The sequence below is a fragment of the Xenopus tropicalis genome, chromosome 6 (assembly GCF_000004195.4).
Source record: "Xenopus tropicalis strain Nigerian chromosome 6, UCB_Xtro_10.0, whole genome shotgun sequence".
Classification (NCBI taxonomy): domain Eukaryota; kingdom Metazoa; phylum Chordata; class Amphibia; order Anura; family Pipidae; genus Xenopus; species Xenopus tropicalis.
In genome coordinates this window covers 58891577-58916739 of record NC_030682.2, presented here as the reverse complement: position 1 = coordinate 58916739, position 25163 = coordinate 58891577, and the positions used below count along the sequence as shown (strand labels likewise).

At 36.4% G+C, this 25163-nt stretch overlaps 1 protein-coding gene across 3 annotated transcripts in view; it reads right to left on the bottom strand.

Moving 5' to 3' along the window:
- The window catches only part of pkd1l1 (polycystin 1 like 1, transient receptor potential channel interacting), a 75003-nt gene that overhangs the window by 14911 nt on the left and 34929 nt on the right, over positions 1-25163 (bottom strand). For all 3 annotated transcript variants that reach the window (XM_031904004.1, XM_012965489.3, XM_031904003.1), the window contains exons 26-45: positions 22976-23059; positions 21405-21612; positions 21085-21191; positions 20168-20325; positions 19912-19970; positions 18808-18981; positions 18352-18471; positions 18125-18191; positions 15522-15625; positions 14884-15055; positions 14095-14218; positions 11705-11789; positions 10589-10762; positions 9253-9371; positions 8428-8538; positions 6780-6903; positions 6298-6381; positions 4570-4739; positions 2628-2862; positions 729-833 (exon numbers count right to left, since the gene is read on the bottom strand). In XM_031904004.1, coding sequence (XP_031759864.1) covers positions 729-833; positions 2628-2862; positions 4570-4739; positions 6298-6381; positions 6780-6903; positions 8428-8538; positions 9253-9371; positions 10589-10762; positions 11705-11789; positions 14095-14218; positions 14884-15055; positions 15522-15625; positions 18125-18191; positions 18352-18471; positions 18808-18981; positions 19912-19970; positions 20168-20325; positions 21085-21191; positions 21405-21612; positions 22976-23059 — 2584 coding nt within the window. The remainder of the gene's footprint in view (positions 1-728; positions 834-2627; positions 2863-4569; positions 4740-6297; positions 6382-6779; positions 6904-8427; positions 8539-9252; positions 9372-10588; positions 10763-11704; positions 11790-14094; positions 14219-14883; positions 15056-15521; positions 15626-18124; positions 18192-18351; positions 18472-18807; positions 18982-19911; positions 19971-20167; positions 20326-21084; positions 21192-21404; positions 21613-22975; positions 23060-25163) is intronic.

The window sequence follows — 25163 nt, the reverse complement described above, 5'->3', positions numbered from 1 at the left end:
CTGTATTTACATAGACCTTTCTGATAAAGCTTACTTAGTTTTTACCTTTCTTTCTCCTTTAAAGCTTTGGACCTGTGAGACAAGACTGGTGTTTAATAGACAATTAATAAATAGCTGGACATCTATAAAATGTGAGCCGACTATGTATTTCTATCCTAATCAGTTAAGATATTAACCCCACTTAAGGATTAGCAGCACGGAGTCAAAGTTTTTCCTTTTAAATAACCTAAAGCAGCGCTTCTCAACCTGTGGGTCGGGACCCCTTTGGGGGTTGAACGACCCTTTCACAGGGGTCGCCTAAGACCATCGGAAAACACATATTTCCGATGGTCTTAGGAACCGAGACACCACTCCTCTATCTGTCTCCAGGCGGGTCTGCCTACATACAGATACGCCCACATACTGTTTGAGTACCCTGCGTGATGACATCATCAAGCCAACCCCATAACATACACCCCATACAAATACAGGTTCATGCGACAGGGTTGGCGCCATAATGTACTTTTGCGGACCAGTCACACATGTGTAGAGAGCAGCTACTGTGTAGAAAGCAGCTACTGCAGTATAAAAAGCAGCAGTATTGGCGGTAAGTTATGAAGTAGCAACGAAAAAATAAATTTATAGTTGGGGGTCACCACAACAGGAGGAACCGTATTAAAGGGTCGCAGCATTAGGAAGGTTGAGAACCACTGGTCTATACTATAAAGGCTGCAATCTGATTTCCAAACCTCAATCCAGTTCCATGGTTCCTGCCAGTAGTTCCTAATGCCAGTCTGAATCATTACACCCAGTTGGAAACAGGAATGAAGAAGAATAAGTCCCAGAAACAATAACTGTAAAACAAAATAAAAACAGTCTCCAATAGAGCATTCCACATAAAATCTGCTAAACAAATGAATCACCCTACAATTTAAAATAAAAAGCACACTGTATGTAGTAATTGCATGTGAATATTAAATGTCCTTTAGTGTAGTATATAATGTGATTCCACTACAGCACACACAAAACTGCATTCTTAAATGTTATTTGTCAATATACAACTATTTTCACAACAGCCCAAAAATATGATTTATACCAAAAATGTGTTTCAGTTCTTCTAATTAGAACTAGTACAGAAGTTCATAGTATCAGGGTACTATATGTAAGTGGTGTTTTTATTGCCCAATCTGTGTAATTAATGTTTGCACTCTTTATGACACACCTACTTTATGGCAGTTTTGGACTGTGTTTCAGTCATTGCAATACATCGAGTACTATACATATGCCAATATGAACTGTTGATAGGAAATACTTCTAACTGATGTTGGACTTATCCTTAACTGTCCATCCCTCAATACTTATTTGTTTCCTCCATTAAAACTAGTGGTGCAAGGAAATAAGAGTGAGCAGGGACTGTGTCCATACTGTGGTAAGGGAGACCAGTAAGGGCCATCCTATGTTTCAGGAAGCATATACAAGTATGGGAGCTTTTATCCGGAATGCTCTGGATCTGGGATTTTCCAGATAAGGGGTTTTCTATAATTTGAATCTCCACCCATGTCTACTAAAGAATAATTTACATATTAAACAAACCAATAGGATTATTTGCTTCCAATAGGGATTACCTTTATCTTAGTTGGGATCTAGTACAAGGTGCTGTTTTGTTATTACAGAGAAAAAGGAAATATGTTTTAACATTTTTAATTATTTAATTAAAATGGAGTCCATGGGAGATGACCATCTTGTAATTCAAACTTTCTGGTTAATGTGCTTCGGGATAACAGATCTTTACTATATTGGAAGAATATTGGTACAAACAACATAGACTGTAGCAGGCTTTACAGATGTACTCCCTCGCAGCCACACACTTTTAAAAGCTACCAAGTTACAGTCATTGAGCACACGTGAATAAAAATCTAATTTGATTCCAAGAACCAAACTTATGCCAAATGCTCTAAAAGTAGAGACAATAAAAAAAACGAAAAAATATAAAAGATAAAATGGAAAATAAGAAGTGTTCTCACTAACACTAATAAAGAATCAAATATTAAAAATAAAATTAAAAATAAGAAACATACAATATCTTTATTTCTTATTTTTAATATTCGATTCTTTATTTTTCTCACTTCTTATTTTCCATTTTATTTTTTTATATATTTTTTTTTTTTCATCTCTACTTTGTGCTATGTTTCCATTGTTTTGGCCCTCCGAACTTTTGGTTCTCCTGCCTTTCATAGCACTAAGATGTCCTTATAAGGGTTATATTGTTTTCAGATTGGACAAGACACGGGATGTTTAGGGTTCGTGTGGGGTGGTACATTGTGGTTTGAAACTTATGTCATTGTCGGGGGGTGGTGTTTTAGTTTTTGTATATGTTACGTCATATGCATGCGTCTTTGTTTGAATTTCCAGCCAGTTGCAGTATTTATGGCTTTCCCTCACTTGGTTTTGTAACTTTGAGAAAGGCTGAGGTTTTCAGCCAAAACGTCAGTTTTCATCTAAGGCCTGTGAGAGCGGCTTCTTTGTGGTCTATACCAATTCTGTGGTTTGAAGACTGCACCCAGGCATTTATGTTTCCCTTAGACGTGAGTGCCGGTGGTTTCTATTTTTGTTTTATATATATTATATATATATATATTATAATTTACCTTCAATGCCATGGTGATATAATCCAAAAGAGTTGCGATATGGTATATCTTGAAAGATTCAATTAATGATGATGTAATAACACCACCAGAGGCAGGAAACTCCATTTGCAATAATACCACAGTAAACACATTAGTTGGAGGATTATATAGAGTAAAAAGTACATGAAGCGCTGTTGTGCTGTGGTTTATCCACTGCTGACTCTGTATACGTAGCAAAGCTGAATAGGCTTCAGTTCTAATGAGGGAGATATCAGAATAAAAAGAAAACACCACTTACTGTTTAGAACAATTTAATAGAAAATAAAAGCAATCCTGACATGAATCATATTAATGAAGTAAAGACCCTCAACACATGCACACTTAAAATTATGCAGTAAAAAAATCAATCTTTGGATAAACTCATCTGAAACAAAATCATAGGTGTTTCCCAAACACCATCAAACCCATAACATGTGGACCTTAAAGTACTGAAAAAAAAAAAAGTGCAACATTACTGAAATACACAGCAACTGATCATGTACCAGTTTTTTTTTATCTCCAACCCAGCAAAGGGTTAGAAGACAGTGAGCCTTCAGGAATCAAATGTCTTTTTGGCCTCACAAAGATCAGAGAACAAGGCAGAAGGAAGGCCACAAGAAAAAAAAAATAGAGTGTGGTTAATTTAAGTTTACATACTGCCAGGTAGGATGCAAATAAGAATATACACCAGTCTGTTTAACTGTGGCAAATTTTTGGAATTTAATGGCAAAATGGCAAAAAATACTGAAGTTTTAGTGGTTTCGCTAACCCAACTTCCAGACTTACAGTGTATATAACAAGTCTACTCACACCTGCAATATGGCAGGTTTTTGTTTAATACAAAAAATAAAACAAAGATAAACCCTGTCAGAAACTATTCCACCTTTATTGCAAAATTGCAGTCTATACAAAGAAGTTGAAAACAAATCAGAAACTGTTTACTGAAAGAAGTAAAAACAAAAATAATGCAAAAATCAGGTTGTACTACTGTGCACACCCTATCATAATCAAAGAGATGGCTGCATTCAGAATCAACCAATCGTTTCATCTCAGAAAGTAGTTACAGTACACCTGACACCAATTTAGGGCTCTGGCACACGGGGAGATTAGTCGCCCGCGACAAATCTCCTGTGTCTCGGGCGACTAATCTCCCCCAAATGCCATCCCACCGGCGAAAATGTAAGTCGCCAATGGGATGGCATATGCGGCGGCGCGATTTCACTGAAATCGCGCCGCTGCGTATGCCATCCCACCGGCGATTTACATTTTCGCCGGTGGGATGGCAATCCGGGGAGATTAGTCGTCCGCGAACAGGGAGTTTTGTCGCGGGCGACTAATCTCCCCATATGCCAGAGCCCTAAAGTGGCCTTAATAAATTTGGCTGTTCCTGTAGGATCATTCCTCCTGGTCTCATACTCCAAAAGCCATGGTCCACAAAGAACTTTCAAAACATGAAAGGGATCACATCAATAAAAGGCATCGGTCAGGACAGGGGTACAAAAAAGGATCCAAATCATTAAACATTCCAACGAGCATGGTGAAGACAGTCATCAACAAGTGGAGAAAATATGGCTCAACAGTGACTGTACCAGGATCCACAAAGGTGGAATATGTTCTGACATGATTTTTTTTTATTATTTTTTAAGAGTTTCTCTTTTTTTTTTGCCATTTTGCAGGGTGTGTAGACTTTTTAATCAAGTGTACCTCACTTAAAACAGTGAAGTCAGGCTATCTTCTTTAATAGGGGAATGCAGACAGTCTAAATTGGGTCAGGCCAGGAAGTTCTGGTAGCTGTTTCACCAAAAATGCTATTCTTTAAAAAAAAAAAAAAAAACAACAGGCATGTCAACAGCTACAGGAAGATGACCCGTTTGATCAGTGTTTTTTTTTTTTAACTTTGATTTTTTTACATTTTATCTCATACCTTGATCTGCCAAGATTAATAACAGATTTTCTGCCTTTGTAACAATGAACCTTGCCATTGCGATGATGCATTTTATCTCTGACTTCCAGGTGGTTTTCAGTGTCTGGTTCTTTAGGTTTATCATTTGCTTGATTGTATGAGGAAATTATAGATGAAATAAAGGAATAGGTCTATAAGAAAAAATAGTTTAGAATTTTCTTGCCAAATCTGTCTGAAATGGTCTGAGATGTACAAATTGCCTACTTTCCTTTTATATTATATTGCTAACTTTACACATTCAAAAAACCCCTCCAGCAATAAAGCTAAGGCCTCTTGTACCATACTTTTATCTGATTCAATATTAATTAACTCCTATATTTGAACTCATAGATGATATCAGACTAACAGTTGTACTACATACTGCAGCTTTAGTAAAAACTTTTGCAGTCTGATATCATATGGTCAATATGCCAATTGTATGATTTTTTTGGTCTTCTATGGTCCAACTGCAGGATGAATTATAGAAAGACCTTAAAGTAATACTGACACTAAAAATCTACTCTTCAAAAGATTAATGTATGTAAAACGTTACCTATAGGTCATGTTGATCGTTTTCCCTGATAGGGCTTCTTTTGCAAGTAATGGTTACTAGTGATGGGCGAAATGTTTCGCCAGGCATGGAGTCGGCGCACGTCCAAAAATTGTCGCCGGGGTCAAAAGAATAGCCGCGCGACGAAATAATAGCCGTGGGCGTCAAAAGATTAGTCGCGGGCGACAATTTTTTTGGCCGCATGACATTTTCGCCGTTTTGCGAATTTTCCGCCGTTTCGCGGATCTTTTGAAAGATTCAAGAATTTTTCGGCGAAGCAAAACGGAACAGATTCACTCATCACTAATTGTTACTTGAAGTTCCTAAACCTGACTGTTTTGCCAACCTGACTGTCCCTTCCCAACCTGTCACTTATAGCTTCTAATGCTAATGGACTGCTGTACAAATATGGCAGCCCCCTCATAGATCAGATGGGTAATGTAAAAGCAATGAACAAATACCTTTATGTCAAAGTTATAAAGAACATGCAAAGACAGTGTTATGACAATTGTAAAGAAATGTTTAATTTCTGGTTTCAGCATCTCTTTAAACAAAGCAAAAACAGCTAGCATCCAGCCAATATCTGATTGGAGTCATTCAGTTTTCACAGGCCACCGTGGGAACCCTGAACCTAGCGCATGGTTCAAAGGTGGCAGTAGCGCCAAGGTTCCCATGAGTCTATGGGTGCAACAGTGCATGTTGATGCAAGTACATTTAAGGAATTAGACTTTTCATGCAAGTAACTGCAGGAAAATTTGCTTATGTATAAGTAAGGATAAGTATAGGATTCCTTACTGGTTTTTAATCCCTGTGTATCCTCCAGTAGAACAGATATTAGCAGCATTGTTACTGTATGACTTATATATAACTGCTGTAAGGAGTGGATCAAAATGCCGTGTAAACTCTGTTGAGGTTTGATAACATGAATTCTGTCCTTTCTAAGGGCTAGAATAATAACTATAAATGAACTATAAAGAAATGGGAATCCTTAAATAATGAAGATAGGACTTCCATTATTTGCAGTTAATTATAGAAAGAAAATTGTTAAAACATTATCACTCATGTAATGTTATTCTAATAATAATGTTAAAACATTATCACTCATTTAATGTAAATCTAATAATAATGCCACGGTAAAAAAAAAAACAAAATAAACTTACCACACATGCAGAACTATTTTCAAGACTAAACTTCTGAATGATAGGAGTTCCAATCAGAAAGAATTTGCCTCCAATAGGACCAGTCTGTGAATAATATTCACCCTTATAAGCATTAAATTATGCACACTGGCACTTTAGGATGAAACGGCCTGTTTTTTTAAATGTTAATTAGAAGTGTAACATGCAATAAAATATAAGATTGTGTAATATACCAGTAATAGTGTTTATATGGACATTATGGTGATGGTTAAATAGGGGTGGGGGGACTATTACAAATGCCCAATTTATGCTATCTTTTTAAGTTTTCATTTACATGCACCCCCAAATATGATTTAAATAGGCACTACCCAGTGAATTTTACTTAACTTGTCTTTTACTTCTGTATATGGTGGTGATTTGCCATTTAATAAATTATAGCACAAAGTTTTAAGCCTAAATCAAGATTAAACCAAGTAATTAGCAAAACTTTCTAGATGACTTACTTTAGACTTTGCAGATGTAATATTGTACATTTTGTTCCAGTACAGACCATCAAGTAAAACATTAAAGCTCCAATTCCACCAGTCATCTTCAGTTCTTATATTCTTAAATGACTGTTTAGCATGTCTAGAAAATGGAAAAAGAAAGGTGAACTGAGAAGTAAAGGCTGGAATGAGAAATTAACATTAAAAACGTCACTTAGCAAAGTTAAAAACCCTCCTGAGCTAGTGTCTACTAGTGTCTATATGCAAACCTACTGTTCACATTTCCAGCCTCCTTTTAAAGCGCATACAGTGTATTGAATAGAGACCCACCAACACTTAGTAAGGACTAGTGGGAAGAAGCCATAAAGAAAAGGAAATGTGGGGAAAGGAAAGGCTCCCCTATAGGTCAATACTGCAGAGGTTTATGAAATATGTAGCTGAAACCCTTGATTTACTGGTGATGAGATCTTCAAAAGACTGCCTTTTTGGTGTAGTAGATAATTTAATTTCCACTTACAGTATCAGAATATTAGTTAAATATTTTATCTTCTATGTTAATGATGTACTGGATAGCTCCCACCCCTCCAACTAAGGCTAAATGGTTGAATTATGTAAATAAAATGTTGCCCTGACTGGTTAAATATAAAAATATATGGGTACTGGGTTAAAAGCACATTTTTACATGGTTAAAGGAGAAGGAAAGGCATTTTAGCATTTTATTGCCAATAGATTAGCCACAATAGTGCAAGCTAGAACTCTATATTTATTCTGCAGAAAGTGTTTCCATACCTGAGTAAACAGCCCTCAGTTTTAAGATGGTAGCTGCCATTTTAGCTTGGTCTCAGTAGCTTCTGTGCTGCAGCTCTAGCTGCTGGTAGCTAAGATTACATAGCACAATTGAAAGGGGGAGCAAATTCTGATGGGAGAGGGAGCAGGAGAAGGGAGGGGGAGAGGAGCAAACTGAGCAGACTCCTGCCTGTGCCCTGAAGGATTTTTCTGGGAGAGTAAGTCTGATACTGAAGAACATGTTTACAAAAAATGAGACAAGAAATCCTGTGTTTCTTTTGATAGAGGAATCAGTGCAGCTTTTTTGTGAGTGCTTATGGCTGTATTTACATAGTCCTTTCTGATAAAGCTTACTTAGTTTTTACCTATCCTTTTTAAAAATTTGTGACATAGCACTGCTTGGATTACATCATATGCAATAAAAAACATGTGCTGTATTTACAGTTCTGTAACTTTACCAACTGCTGTATCTCCCCCACCACGTTTTCGCTTTTAAATATAGTATAGTATTTAGTGAAAACACTATAAGGTCTAGCCCAGCTGCCAAAGCCACATGACCACCGGGGGCCACTGGAATTTTTCCAGGTATCCCAGTCTGAGACTGTCTGCGGTATGCAGCTTAGAGGGCCTCCAGTGAAATATCACTGATCTGTTTCACCATGAGCAAAGGCAAAGAAATATTATATATCAAAAATGAATCTTGTGAAAATTCTAAAGACTATCCATGAAATAATTAGTAATGCAGCATGTATAGTTAAGTAAACAGTGACATTGTGATCAGTGATACAGAGAAAGTTATTTAAACAGTTTTATGATGTAACACGAATGACAAAAACAAACAAACAAACACACAATAAAACAGTAAATATTTGTTACATACCTTGTAAATTCATTTCTTACTGCTTGGTTCAGCAAATAATCATCATTTGAGCATTTCCCCAATGTTATAAAAAGGAATATCAAGATCATGATTCCATGCATGAAACATTCCCTTCAAAACAAATATTTAAAAATACATATATTTTCAATACTTTGAGCACATTACATACATCAGTGCTTATTACAGAGAATAAAGGGATGTCCTGGTTTGATTTGTCCCTATTTTATCATAAGGCCCATGGAAAAATGAGTACCATCATATTGTCAATGTTTCTTGGACAGACATTGTTGAATTCAATGAAGTACCATAGGTAGATGTCTAATGGGAAATGGCAAAGAAGGTTATAATTTGAAAAATAGCAGATAGATACTGCAGAAATGGCTGTACTTGAAGAGTAAGGCAGAAATGCCTTTATTTCACAAAAATAGAGGCTATAGTAGGGAAATACCCAAGTTTTACTAAGGGTAATGGCAGAAGTGGGGAATATTGTTGTTCTAGGGAAAAGAGGTAGAAAGGGTTGAAAAGTAGTGATTGCTGTACTGGGGGAAACAGCAAAGATTGTGTCAGTGTAAAATTTCGCTACTTACTAATGTACTGAGTTCAAATGCAGAGACTGGTGAAATGGTGTAAGTAAATTTTATGGGCAAATGGCAAGGTGTGTTCTTCCAATAGAAACTGTAAACATGGAAGAAGAGAAAGGATGCCTACACTGGGGAAAATGGTAGATATAGCTGGCAGATAGATATGGCAGCATTACCTGGACTGAGGCATTTTTTAAAAAGGGAGATAAATGGGACCATTGTTTGAAAACAGAATATAAATTACCTGAATGTTTTCTCAGTAGTTGTTTTCTTTCTGATTTTATCCTTGACTACCTTGAGTTGAGAAGGGGAAGGTGGACGGGCCAGCCTCAAATAGCGAGCCCTCTTTCGAGCAGCAAGTATCTATTTGAAGAAATAATTGAAATATAACAAAACTTTTGCTTTGTTACACATTCTTATAAGCAATACTTCACTTTCCAACAATAGCCTCACTTTCCTCTTAGTTATAACCTCTTCAAATACATTCCCATCCTCTATTTTTTTAATAGTTAAAGGTTTATAGAACTAGCTACACATTATGTTTTGGGGTTTTGTGCCAGCTTTTAGCCATGAAGATCTGTGTCTATGAAAATGCCCCCAGTAAATCCCTGTATTTTTTGCATATCTTTTTTTGGCTTTTTCTTTTTTCTGTATTGCTGTCAGTTGTCTTATCTTAGAGACCAAGTCACAATAAACTGTATTCATAAAATGTGAAAGTCATGGTACAAGGCTGATTAGTAATTCATATACATAGAAGTTTTATAATATAAGCTTAGAAATGCTTCCTCTCTCCTTGCCAGGAGGTAGGATCAAAGCACTGGGATTTTTTCTTTTCCTTTTTTTTTAATTTGCCTGATTAGTAATTATATCAGATGGCAGCAAACATGGCAGCTCAGGAACCGGTGCATTTCCATCAGAATTTAATAATCAGGCTGGAGCATCAGCATCATTTAAAGGACAATGAAAGGTTAATATAAATTAAAAGTAAGTCTAAAGGCATTCTTTTTAAGTACTTACTGCATATCTAAATTCCCAGATCCCTGCTTGCTTCTGTGAGATATGGTGCTGGCAGCCTACAGCAGTGTGAAGACTACAGTGACATCACTGAAATCTCTCTGTCCTTCCTGTAGGTGCCAGCGGCAGCCTTCCTATTCTCTGAGCATGTGTGTAACTTGATCCTGTCTCCTGTTCTGAGCTACACATGCCCACCAGCCTATCAGAAGCGGATCTGGCAGAGGGGAGGGGGGGAGGGAATGAAACACATGTGCAGTATGAAGCAAGGAGGGAAAGGAAGGGAGAATACCTTTTTAGAGATGGCTGCCTGTTCTAGAAAATGTGAAGTAAATGTGACTGAGTAAATATTTGATTAGGTGAGCCAAAAGTGTGGCGTTTTTACTAAACAATAGGAGGACTATTGGGCAGTATGCTTTTTACATTTTGACTTGCATTTTCCTTTAAGGGTAAACTTCATTTTCTGCTTGATGCCCCATACCAGAGCAGAGAAAGCAGAGTAGTGCAGAGGTGGTGGCAGCCACCATGTCTGACGCAATATATTTATGGGTCATGGATTTTATTCTTACCTTTTCAAAGTCTGTTGAAATGTCAAGATCATTTGGACAAGAATGCAAGGTAGAAATCTGTTCAAATGTACTTGTTTCCCTCTGAAAATACTTAGTGGCCTCACAAACTGTTTCAGCAAACAAGTCAATGATTTCCTTCTTACGCCAAGTCATAAAGAAAGCTATAATAAATATCTGCAAAAAATACAATTCATACAATTCAATTCATAATCCTTTCACTGACATCCAGATTTCATACTTCAACTGACCCTTCAGCTACTGCTAACAAAACACTTCTGCATTTCATTTGTTTCATGAAATCCCCCTAATACAAAGTTGACCCCAGAAAAATTTGTGTAACATAGAATCCAAACTGATAAACTGCAAATCTAATTTAGAATCAAATGTTTTATGAGATTTCCAAAATTCACCTCAGTCACCTCAAAGCATGCAAGTGAAAGTATCAAATTCTCCCACATACCCCTAGGTACAGAGATAAAGCCTTACAAAAATAAATACCAATAGTCTTTTGAAGTGTTTGATACCAAGTTGCCAGGGTTACTTTCTGAAGTAGCTTGACAACTGGAGACACTATGTAGCTGATGCAAGATTTAATAAAGAAAAACAAACTGATGCATGGTACAAGAAAGGCAGAAAGCAAACCTAACACTGGTAATGGTCTGAGCAGGTGGCAGGCAAAACAAGTCCCTGTCATGGCAGGTAGCAAACAAGTAAGTTCCATGTAACAGGCCATGGGTTAAAACTGTGGAGTCATAATATTGGAGTACAAGGGACAGTAACCCATAGCAACCAATCAGCAGGTAGCATTTACTGGTCACCTGTTTAAAAGCTCCTGGGCAAATTTAGTGGCTTTTATTACATAACCCCATTAATGTAGAATTGAAAACGGATATCTGAAAAGCAATTTAAACTGGTTCCAAAAAAAACATATATATAGTGTAGTCTTCATTTTCTTCCATCCATATTTAGATAGCTTCTTAAGGTATACCTTAAACTGGGCTAAGTCTGAAATATGTATAACAAACAAGATAACTAATTAATGTCATTTATTCAAACACTTATTCTAACAGTGTATTCTAATGAAATACTGTATATTTTGTAACCCTAATATCTTACCGTAGAAGGCTGAACAACAAAAGTGCAAAAGATGACCGAGAAAAACACAGAGTGCGCCCAGAGTATGCATTTTGTAGGACCAAAACTGCACAAACAAATAAAAAATGTTGTAGTTATTTTTTTTATTAAAAAAAAAAAATCAGCATGTAATTGCATTTTACGTTCTAAACATATTTGTGTAAGAAGTTGGAACAAAAATAAGATAATTTTATGGTGCAAATCCAAAGAATTATAAACCCCATGTGGTGGTGGATTACCATGTACGGGTCACCCAGGTGGTAGCCTGGGGCCCATGATTTCACAAATGGTCAATTGTCATGGAGTGGGAAAAGAGCAGGGGAGGGGACAGGGCACCGTGCAGGGCCCTCATCATAGTCGATACAACCAGGATTCTGTGCAAAATAATTTAGATAACATTTTGATAGAAGACTCCACTGTAGTAGATGAAGGATGACATCCCAGCATGCCACAAAAAGAATGATTATTCTGTCTATACATTAAATTAATTTAGTTTAGGTGCCCCCAGAAGGTATTCAATGTGGAAGTAGTAAGAACGTCATTACAGTATATACTTATATATGCCATTTTCCTAAAATGCACACAAAAAATCTTCTGAGGGGGCATGGCACAAACAGACCCTCCTCCCCCACCCCATTCAAACATCACCGCCTGGCCCACACCATTATGTTAAAGGTAGGAGAGGGGCTGGGGGGGGGGGAAGGTTCTTTGATACAGCAGATCTGGCGGTCTAGGCACCCTTGCTGCCTGGGCCCCCCACAGCCTACTATGGTAGTTATGCCACTGGTTAAATGGGATCTAAATCCAATAAATTCATTTATGCATATTAAACAAAAACAGAAATATGCTCTTTGAATAAATATTCAATCTCAACTGAATGTCTCACATTCTCAACTAGAGCCTAAAATAGGGCAAGGACTGTGTTTAAGTCTCATTTTAAGGTTTTTTTTTTTTCTTTTAGTTGAATGCAAGGATGCTGAATTCTCTGGTATAATTTCTAATGAAATATGTTAAGCCCAATGAATAATGTATTGCCTTTATTCCTGAGTGCATTTGTGTGGAAAAGTAAAGTTTTAAATATCTGAAGGAAATAGCTGTTCTGTCTGAGGCTGACCCAAACCCAGAGTTAATGTGACAGATTTTGAGAATATAAAACATTAAGGCAGATTTATTAAAGGAGAAGGAAAGGCTAATAAAGAGTTAATCTCTAGCTGCAGGCATACCTTCACATTTCTCCCGTTCAGATGATCAGAAGCCAAACAGGAAGAAAAAACACTGAGCTGTATAAAGGAAGTTTCCATAATGCCTTGCTCCTGCACAGACACCCAGACCAAGTGACCATGCTCAGTTAGTAAGACTATGGGGCTGATTTACTAACCCACGAATCCGACCCGAATTGGAAAAGTTCCGACTTGAAAACGAATATTTTGCGACTTTTTCGTATGTTTTGCGATTTTTTCGGATTCTGTACGAATTTTTCGGATCCAATACGATTTTTGCGTAAAAACGCGAGTTTTTCGTATCCATTACGAAAGTTGCGTAAAAAGTTGCGCATTTTGCGTAGCGTTAAAACTTACGCGAAAAGTTGCGCATTTTTCGCGTAAGTTTTAACGCTACGCAAAATGCGCAACTTTTTACGCAACTTTCGTAATGGATAGGAAAACTCGCGTTTTTACGCAAAAATCGTATTGGATCCGAAAAATTCGTAAAGAATCCGAAAAAATACGAAAAACATACGAAAAAATCGCAAAGTACCGATCATTACGAAAAAAACGCAATCGGACTCCATTCGACCCGTTCGTGGGTAAGTAAATCAGCCCCTATGAGTCAGTTTCCAGCTGATTGGCTCAGATCCACATTCCTAAGGGGGGGGGGGTGAGTTCTTAGCATTCTTGAGGGAGGGGGGAGCAGGAAAGAGCAGAAAGCAAAGAGCTGTGTGTCTCTGGCAGAGGAAAACAGACACAACTAATCTTTTGACAGGGAACTCAGTGCAGCGTTTCTGTGAGTGCTTATGGCTGTATTTACAGAGACTGTTCTGATAAAGCTTACTTAGTTTTTACCTTTCCTTCTCCTTTCAAAATTTTGGGTGTGAAAAATATTGCTTAGTGTTTCTTGCATTCTTTGTTTTTTTATTTAGCGTGGAAATGCCTGAGAAAGTTTTTGAGAATACAGTTAGGGTTTGGGTACAACAGTAAAGACATACATGAGTTCTATGACAAGTGGAGTGATAATATTTTATGGATACAAAATTTCTAACAAATAATGATTTAGCAGGTCTAAACTAACAGATTTTTTTAGCGAAAAAAAAAGACCTGCAAGGATATGAGGAAAAACTGCTCCAACTACAAGGTACAAATTAAACATTTTTTTACCTGAAACCAATTAATGTTGTCCCGGCTGCACACACAATACTAATCACTGCACAGAAACACCAGGCCAAATAAATACACCATTGAGGCAATACTTTATACTGATTTCCAAATAAGCTTCTGTGGCCTGAAAATTCAAACAAAGAAACATCTTTAGGCTAAATAGTTATCTACTATTAATGGGAAGAGCAAAGAAACCACTCCTTGCACCATGGTGGAAATAAACACATGTAACTTTGCAGTAGTATAGCAGTGTAGTAAACTACAATCAGTTTTCAGACACAAACTCTTCAGGGTTCTGCTTACGCATGGACATGGTTTCAATTATCATTAAGACTAACCTCGGTGAAAAACAACCCCTCTCTGTTGATATTTTCTCACTACTTAAGTCAGCGGCTATCAAAGGATTTCTGCAGGCAACTTCCAGGAGGGAAAAGAGATTAACAGTGAATTCAGCTGCAGAAGGTCGCTTATTTTATAGAAATGTAATGATTTTCTAACTGATGTATATTGCAAATTTGCTTCTTTTTAGCAGTGGAGAAACAGTAAATGCATTTTTTGCCTTTACATCCCCTTTAACTAAGGCACTGTCTGTATAGTGTTTGTATGTTTTTCCCTTGTCTGCACAGTTATTTTCTGGGAGCTCTGGTTTCCATTCTGTCGTTCAAAAACTTACTGGTAGGTTAAATGGCCTTGGAAATTATCCAGGTGTTCTGTATTTGGTAGGAATATTAGATTATAACATATATACAGGCAAGTCATTTTGTTTTCTGTTTGTGCATTTTGAATTACCTGTTGGGAATTCTGAACACGTGTCACATGAACTATGACTGCAATTCTTTTGAGCCAGATGTTGACTGCAGTCTTCAAATCCACTTGAGCTTTGGATAGTAGGAGAAGGGCTTCCCTTTTTACTCCTCTTACTGCAGTTTACTGAGTGAATGCTTGGTGTAAAATAATCCCTCTGTACAAAAAGATAAAACAAGAACAAGACATTATACAGTGCCTCCTCTAGCAATATTTCCCTCCTCTTACATAGGTTTTTCTGTTTTTTAAAAAAAAAATTAAAATAGGGGTTCTACTATTAAAACGAAAACTGTTAAAATAATAATACAACAATGATACAAATATAGCATATTATGTAAAAATAATGTTATTGAAATTAACAAATTATCTACATAGTTATACATAGCTTGAGAATCATATTTTAACAATGGGCAAATTTTCCCTGCTGCAGTAACCCATAGCAACCAGTGTTTGCTTGTAGTCCTGTTCGTGAGTATCCACTTGTAGTATACAGATCAAAGCTACTTCTTGGCTGCTCTGGGTTCTGCACTGAGGCAAATCTTCCCAGTGTCAGTAAAGTAGCTTTACACTGGGTAAAATGTGTTACTTTAGAAGATTATACAAAGACTCTACACGCTGAGTACCTCATATTTCTTTTTCCAGGCATCATAAGCCCAGTACTGGAAGTGCTGCCAAGTCAAGTTGGATTCAAACATTGTGTCTGACGGAGATAAAGAATTTCGATGATCTATAATTAACAAATAGCAGGGTATAGTAACGTTCATACAGGTTTTATTAGAGAAAGGGACATTGTTCCTGTATAAATGAACATTTGTTGAAAGGATTTTGTGTCTTATATGACATCAAGTGCAGTGGTTATGAAAATTATCTCGCAGTGACTGACAAAAGTATCTTTTATGAATGGAATTTTTTGTGCAAAAAGTGCTCATTGCACTTAGTGCCACTAAATCTGTACCAGCTCCTGTTCCTAATTGAGGGGAGTATGCCTACTGACACAGACAAAACCTATAACTAATGCCACCCTGAAGGTAGCAGTAGCACCATGGTTCTCACAGCAGCCTGCGTCAATTGGCACAGTACACTTGCACCTAAAGAATTGCGTGCAGATGTCATTTTGACATCATTTGCCATTGGATTGAAATCGAAATGCAAACACAAGTACGCCTATCAGCCTCAGCCCTTATCCACAGCTATTCTGAATTTATGGGAAGTTGCTTGTTTGTGGGTAAAAAACTTGGCCCAACATCACATTCTGCACTTGTTGTACATGACCTATCTAATGTTTCACAGAGTTGTTGAAAAAACAGCACCAAAGAAACAAAAAGAAAAATGTAATGAAATGATGTAAATACTGCACAAAGTCTAGATGTTTGCAGTGGCTGAGCCTTGTGTGTTAGAATATTTATGTATCATAATATACCACACACCTACACACTACAGAAGTTTTGTTTTAATGGAGGTTGTTGTAGTACTTTTTTACATGGCCGGCAAAGTGGTCTGCTATTTGTATTAAGTACTTCACAATAAATGGAAAATCTACCCCAAATTTCATTATTTTGCATAATGAAAGAAAATGTAATTCTAAGCAGCTTTACAATATACAGTTAGTTAAAACTGTTCAATGGTCTTAGTTATATATAAATTGCAGTTAACCTGCTGGTCGGAATTAATCTTTAACAAAAATGTTAACTGTACGTGTTACAATACTATCATTATGTGAACACTCAGTAACAGCAGAGTCCCAATCTGTCCTCATGGTGCTTTACAGTGCCTTAGGACTTATGGCTCTTGGTTTAGCAAGTGCTGTAGTAAGTGCTATTTAGCCAGTGGTTCTGAATACACAGTTAACATCAGAGAGTAATCTGCATATCTCCACCCCTGATACATTTAGGGAGGGTCAAAATCTCTTTTTTTTGTTTTATGCTATTACAATGCTATTTGTCTAGCAAGAGGCATGTGAACACCTTCTGTATTAACATGACTTAAAAAGAAAAGTATACCTCCAGAATGAACAGTCAACTAACAGATAATCTATACAGTGAATAATCTATTCCCTGCTGTAAAATATAAGGATATTGTAAGTCACAGAGGAGTCCATGACCATACACAGGTCATGGAACTCTGAGGTGACTTCTAATATCTTCATATTTTACAACAGAGTACATTATTTATTATAATACACAATTTTAAGTAAGTCATTTGACAAATGACATCACTAAGTACCAATTATAACTGATGACATCACTAAGCTCATTTTATTAGGATATCATATATTATTAGAATAAGTGACCTATTAAAGAATCATACCAAATTGCTATATACATATCGGTAAATATTGCCCTTTCCCTTGAGCCACTATTGTGTGACTGCCTGTGCGCTTCCTCAGAGATTACTTGAATTTAAATAATGCCACTCTTCTTGTAGCAGGAAGAAGTGTGGAAAGTAAAAGACACCGCTCTTTCCGTTTATTGGCTGATATTACCTACGTATATGTGTCCTTGGTTTGTGTGTGGTGCACATTGTTTCATACAAGCGAAAGGTGCTTAAAGTGCCAGTTTGGCTTTAATTACTCTATAGAAAAGTAAAACTCATGGCATTTCATGAAAAGGCTTTATCTATAAGGAATAGTGTTTTACATATGGGCTGTTTCGTGTGATTCATTTTATAGAGACTTGCCATATACAGGGTAGTTTTCCTTTAATGTACAGTAGTGAGTTTTTAGACTCCTTTTGGCCCACTTCACATTAACCTTTATGCATTTGTCTGCAATACCCTCTAACATATTTGTAAAGAGTTACCATGTTCTCTCACAAGCAACTTTTAACTAGAGAAAATAAAACTCATTCTAACAATCTTTTTGTCCCATTTCTTTTATCAGCCTTTTATTAGTTGTGCATCTCTACACATTTTTCAACTGAGTTATGTACTATCAATATATCAAAACCAAAAGTGATACTAAATACTCAAGGGGACTACTAATAAGACATATACAAATAGGCAAAGTAATCCCTGAGTCTCTACACAGGAATGTATTTAACTATTTGCAGAGGATTCAAAAATTCTTACCTGCAAGAACTCCCAGATCCTTCCCAACTAGTAAAGCCCCAGAACAATTTCATTTTGTTTATAACTAGAACCATAAACTACTGCTTTCTGGCATGCATAATCTTTTAGTGGAAAAATATTTTGATGTAATTCAAATACATAAAAATGTATGTATATATACCTCCAGAAGAGTTTGTCTGAATTGGCACTTTCAACTTCTCTTCACCAGAATCACTTGTTAGCTTCTTCTGCAATAAAAATGCATATATTAACAACAGAGCACATACAAGGAATACTATTCACATCCTTATCTCTAAGAATCTCTATTGTATTTTATTACAAACCCTAATAGAACAGTTTGAAGATGAATGCAAAAATATCCCAAATAGCAAAGGAGTAAGATCTTACCTCACTAAACCTAAAGAGAAGTGAGATTAATGCTGCAAGTGGATAAAGGGCTAATGTTGATTGAAATCCTGATATCATGGAAACTGGAGAAACATCGAGAAGACCATGTTCAAACGAATGCTATACAAAAAACGAACATTTAAAAACTAGAGTGAGTTTTTCTTTTAATATAAAATACCAGTAATTGTATGTTAATATTATTTTACAATAAGAGCCTCTCAGAAATCCAGAGTTCTAAAGTAATATTATTAAACATACTGTTAACACATGTTACGTTCCCAGGCTATGTATTCATGGGAACTGCCATTAATGTGTTGTTTTAATGTATAGCACTATTAGGGAATCCTTTCAATGATCTATGACCTGTGTAGAAGCACCTCTCCTTTAGCGTTCCGTCTTCACATATATATGAAACTTCATTGTGGGTTCAATACTTATCTATTGTAAACAACATACCTGTTCTTCTTCCCAGTGAATAAGAACACTGTTCAAAAACATGTATCCCAGAAGTAAGACAAGGCAAACGGTTATTCGTTGAGTGTATGTGAAGCAGCTGTAAGAAGGACGGCTAAATAAAGATCCCCATAGATGTAAATCCTCTAAAAGTTCCGTCAGCTTGCAGTAAAACAACTGTTAGAAAAAATTTATTTTATTTTTATTATTTTTATACTATTATTGAACTATACTCACACAGTATTAGTATGGATTTAACATAATCTGTAAAAGGCCCATCAAAGTCTAAAAATAATAAGGAAGAGCTCAGTGGAATAAAATAGACAATAAATAGTACAATTACAATAGGCAATAAAAAGTATGATAAGCACAGGTTTTTAACAGAGGCAGCATTTCAGAAAAAATATTTTCACAGAATTCTTACTGATTTTGGCAATAATCTGACAATGTTGCTGATATTGCATAAGCCATTAGCATAAGGCATTCTGCACTGCAGGTATACTGTATCTTTGGTACAAGTATGCAAGTCACTACTCACCAAATTACATACTCGGCTTACTAGTATACGATATCTACATTTCAAAACACTTACATGTTGTCTATATATGTCTACCTTTATATTTCAGTACACTAGTTATGATCTGAATGCCTTAGGGGGGTGAACTATCAACATTTAAGTTTTATTTTTTTCACAATTCAAGTTTTTTAGCGCTAAAACTTGAAACGGTTCAAGAACTCAAATGTCTGATATTTATTAAGGTTACGGTAAGCTTATGTAGAAGTCAATGGGAGTCATCCTAAGTAGAGTCAAGAAACTTTCAATTGAGATATTCAAGTTTTTTGAGTTTTTTTCAATGTCTATAAACTTGCAGATTGGACATATTCAAGTTTTTTTTATTCAAACAAGTTTACTCATTAATAAATAATTAGAAAAACACTATTGCTTTATTTAACAGTGGTTATTGCAAAGACTTAACAGGGTACTTAACAATACAAATGTTTAGATTCTCTTTTAATTAGTGGTATTCATTGTGCTTAAAGCTAAATAATATAGGAGAATTTCAGGAAAGCTATTGAAAATGTAGGCTGCACAGTGATATAAATTACCTTTTTAAACTCAAGTCCATGTACAGCAGATGTCAGCTCCCTTTCCACTTTTCCATCACCTTTAGATATGGAGCAACAGAAAAATGATAGATTAGACATTTGAAACCCCATAGCAATTACACAGAATAGAAATCATTTGTAGAAATCATTGCCTTAACACAGAGCCAACGATCAAGGCACACAAGTGTACAGCATGTTTACAATGATTGGTCAATGTTTGATAAACTTTTTTTTGGATAATAACAATGTACTGTACCTTCATCCATAGCAAGCCAGCACTCTGCAAGGAAAAAATAACTGTGACCACTTTGTAAATCTTTGACAATTATGTGACTCAGATACAAACTTGGAGAGTAGCCACTGTTGTTATGCCAAATATGAATCTTCCATATGGGCCCAAGGCTTTCTGAAACACTAAAATAGACAAAACAGACTTATGTACAAAAACTCCTTTGAGGATCTCCCTATTATAGATACACATTTTCTCTCTGAATTCAAGACATTGAGCAATTGTTTAAAAGAAAAAAAAATGTTTTAAATTGCTTGGTGGAAAATACACCAACTTTCTTATTCATTGCATCTCTCACACATGGGAAATAAAAAGTAGATTTTTTTCTTTTAAACAGGGTGTGCAAATTAATTCTGCCCATGGAAAATTGCTTTTTATACTGAGATACAGGAAGCTGGGATTTCTACCTCTGAATCAGTCGATTTAATAAAGAAGTTTGAAAAATTGGTTACTTGTACACCTGACTAGATAGGTCCTCTGCGCCCAGCCTTCCAGACCTCATGTATCAAACCCCTAGCAATAGAGCCGCACTCTCAATGTTCTGTCAAAAAATATATGTAGGGGGGAGCACGAGACAAAGTGCAAAATTGCTGCAAAAAAGTGCTTTTATTTTTATGCCATACACAACATGTTTCGGGCCCCTTTCGTGCCCTGAAAATCTACATTCAGGGCTGGATCAGCAGGTGGAGGTAGAATTTCTACTGTTTCTACCTTCATATCTGATGATTCAGCCCTGAACTTTAGTGGAGGGTGGGAACGATCTTTCGTGCGACCAATGGTTGCACAAAAGATAGGAATTGCTACGTGTATGGCTACCTTAGGGCAACCTTTTAAAAGATACCACCTTGCAGAAACCACAGACTTGCAGTTCATTTTCACAATACCTCATAACGAATGCCTGTCGTGAATTCTTTTCAAATAATGGTTTGTCAGGAAAGTAAAGTTCTCTTGTTTCAGACACACCGTCTTCACCATGTAGAACTACATAAACCTGAAAAAAAAATACATTAAAAATGTATTTCTTTTTTAATATCACATTACAGCTCACAATAATGAAAAAAGAGTAATAAATTAATTCTGTCCAAGAAAGCTGGGCATATATCCCGTCCGTATAGAACTAATCTTTAGCAAAGAAAGACTTTATATTTGGTATTTGATAGATGAATAACCATAATGGGTATGGTGAAAGTTCATTTATAAATACCTTGGCTGTTGATTTTGGCCTGGATCGCAAACCTACATCAACTACAATGGCAAAATGCTGATGGTCATTTGGAGAGTTATCCTGAAGGAATACAACACCATTCTTCTTCTCTTCATGACGATCCTTAAATTTGTAGTAAATTGCCAGTAGTGTATATACAAATACGGTAAGCAAAACAAAAGTACAAGGTATAACATTTTTGGTGGTCCTGCAAAAGTACAGAGATCATTAGCAAGTGAGCTTCATAAAAGGAACATATTTTCATGAGATAACACTGCTGGGGTTAACAATGTATTTTTAAAAAGCAACTATTTTGGTGTCTTATTCATGGTCAGCAAAATAACCCTACTCAGAGATTAGTGAAACAAATGATCAGAGTTCCAACATTTCTATCATGAAACTTTCTGCTCTGCCAATGGTCAGCCAGCCTCTCTATTCCTGAAATTCTCTATACTTCCACTCCCCCTTCTATAGGAAACTATTTACTGCAAATCACTCTCTTAAATGGTTTACTTATATAATTTACATCATGCAATTATGTGCAAAGTATAGAAAATGAGCTAGGAGAGCAACTATTTTCCAGAAAACATGATAAACCCTGACATTTCTTGTTTTTTATTTTAATAGTGTTTTGATTTCCTGTCACATTAGAGATTCGCCTTTAATATAGTGTCTTTGCTAATTTGTCTGGTCTGCGGGTAAGGTTTCTTTTCTATGTATTTTAATTTAATTCAAGCCATAATCTGCCTACTTAGGCTATCCTAATTAACTATACTAGAATGAGGATAAAGACAGTAGGCAAGTGACCCCCATGCCTAAACTGTATACAGGTATGGGATCCCTTATCCAGAAATCCGTTATCCAGAAAACTCCGAATTACGGAATGCCCATCTCCCATAGACTCCATTTTAATCAAATTATTCAGAATTTTAAAACTGTTTTCCTTTTTCTCTTTAATAACAAAACAGTACCTTGTAACTGATCCCAACTAAGATATAATTAATCCCTATTGGCTACAAAACAATTATATTTGATTTAATTAACGTTTTATTGATTTTTTTTAGTAGACTTAAGGTATGGGAGATCCAAATTATGGAAAGACCCCTTATCTGGAATACCCTTGGTCCCGAGCATTCTGAATAATGGGTCCTATACCTGTATATATATATATTTCATATTTTAAAGATAAGATTTAAGCACTTATCAAGAATACATTTAATCCTGTAAACCTATGCATTTTCTAATAGAGACCTTTCTTAAGTGGTGTGCTTTCACACAAACACATATATTAACTTGCCCTAGGTTAAAACATAACCTTGAGAATTGTGGAACCACAGTAAGGAATAGTATACTTTTGTTGTTTGCCCCATTAGTAATAAATAGCTAAATAGATATGGTGAGTTACTGTAAACAATCACTGGCAGAAACTGTCAAATAATACATAAATATCAGTCTGTGGTATTCCACAGAAACTTGCAATAAGTCCATGTGGCTTCTGTTGGCTCATAATCATGATCTTTCATATGCCTACAAACAGCTGGAATAAAATTCAAGCAGGTACAAAAACTTACAGCAGATATTGTGAAATCTCTTCAGTGTTGATGCTAGTGTTCACAGGACTTCTTAGGTAGGTATATATGCCAAGATGTTTGCAGCTAAAGACATAATTTAATGGAAATTATAATTTCATAAAGAGATTGTATCTTTAAGGGGGTAGATAGTTTTTTTTAAAATATCATCCTCATCATGAATGCAATAATAATATGTATACAGCAGATTTGAATTTTAATTATAAAGAATCATTATGTTTAAAAGAGAGCTAAAGCCTAACTAAAGAAGTAGGGCAGAATGTGAATTATGCTTTGTGCTTCTGTACCAGCCTAAGGCAACCACAGCTCTTTAGCAGGGAAGATCTGTGCCTCCAAAGATGCCCCAATAGTTCCCCATCTTCTTTTCTGCTGATTCACTACACATGATCTGTGCTGCTGTCAGTTAGCTAGGGGCTGACAAAATATATTGTATAGACTATAAATGTCACAATATAAGGCTGATTAGTAATTAATACAGATAATTATTAAATGGCAGCTCAGAAACCTGCGCAATTAGCATCAGAATTTAATAATCAACCCTGCAGTATCAGCTTATATTACAGGCCAACTTCATTTTCTGCTTGATAATTTGGCAACAACCCCTAAGCTAGGCAGTTGCTCAGAGCACACTAAGCATGTTAGTGTCGCAGACACTTTCCAAGATGGGGAGTTCCTGTGACAGGTTTAAAGTCCTGGACAGGGCCGGAACTAGGGGTAGGCAGAAGAGGCAGCTGCCTAGGGCGCAACGACTGAGGAGCGCCAGGCAGGAGCCTCTCCTGCCTACCCCTAGCGATACTTTGTCATTGCCTCCGCCGCTTGTCATTAGCGGCGGAGGCAATGACCGATCAAATCGCCCCGCCCCGCCTCCTGTGCTTTGGCGCGCATGCGCCGTTCGGGGGGCAGGGAGGTGGGCAGAGTTGGCCGACCGGGTTGCCTAGGGTGCCCGGTCAGCTTGGCCCGCCCCTAGTCCTAGATCATTGCTGTTATTAAGATGTTGAAACTCTAGGCTCATGCAGTAAGTTCAGTATATAAAATATGGCATTTTTAGTCATTCATTTTTAGGGTTTAGTTCTCCTTTAAAAACCTCTATGGAGCACCCTATATATTTGGTTGTGTTTTGCAAATGAGCAGTGTTTGAGCAACCCCTTCCCAGAAACACGGTAGGATGTGGGTAGCTATATCAGGGAAAGAAAAACTTCTAGTTCTCTATTTAGTCTGTCTAGCTGCTAACTACGCAACCACTAGATCACATTGGTTACCAATCCTGAGTATGGATAGCTCTCCTGCATTGCCTTGGGAAGTCAGTCAACAGGAACTAGTGCCACCAGGCTTGCTAAGTGTTTTTGGAGAAATTTTCAGTAAATCCCTACAAGAAGTAGTGATGTCTAATATAATAATAAAAAATGTTCTTGCTCACTAACTAAAAAGCTCATATACAAATTCAGCACATGATAAGAAGTGCCACTTTTCGTGTCAGTGTAAAAGCTACTAAGCTCTGAATCATGCACAAGGCATTAAGTTGCATGCTATTTGAGTGCCGTAAGTTAGTACCACCTATTCAATAAATGCTACCCACACTATTCGTCATATCAGGATGAATGAGTACCCAGCATAGAAATTTGAAAGTACCTTTTATGAATGATGTCATAGTATGCTTAACTTTGCATTAATTTTAGCACCTTATGCTTGCGATTGTAATTTAGGCATTATGTCTCCTTCACTAGAACACCAAACAATACACATGTACTTAAAAAGAAATGTGCTGAAAGTTTATTAGATTTTTAAAGTTTTGGGACTCTTTAGAGATCTGAGATCAAGCCCGTGGAGTCCCAGTTTATAAAGAGTAAATGAGGGTTGTTTTGGTTAGTGGAGGGCGAAAGACATTTTGTAAAGAATATACATTAGTAAAGTTGTGAGGCAGTGCTTTTATTAGCTACAGAACTAATTGGTGAATAGGGGTAATGTTATCCCTATCTAATTTTTATAATAACTTTTTTGGTACTGAAACTTTAATTGCATGGGGGTTACAATAAGTCTACTGATAACAAAACTCTTAAATTAGTAATCCACTACATCTCGTTGAATTATATTCAATGGTCTGAATAACAGCCAAACAAGTCAACTAATTCAAGTAAAGATGTGATCTGTTAGATCTGCTAGATCAGCTAAA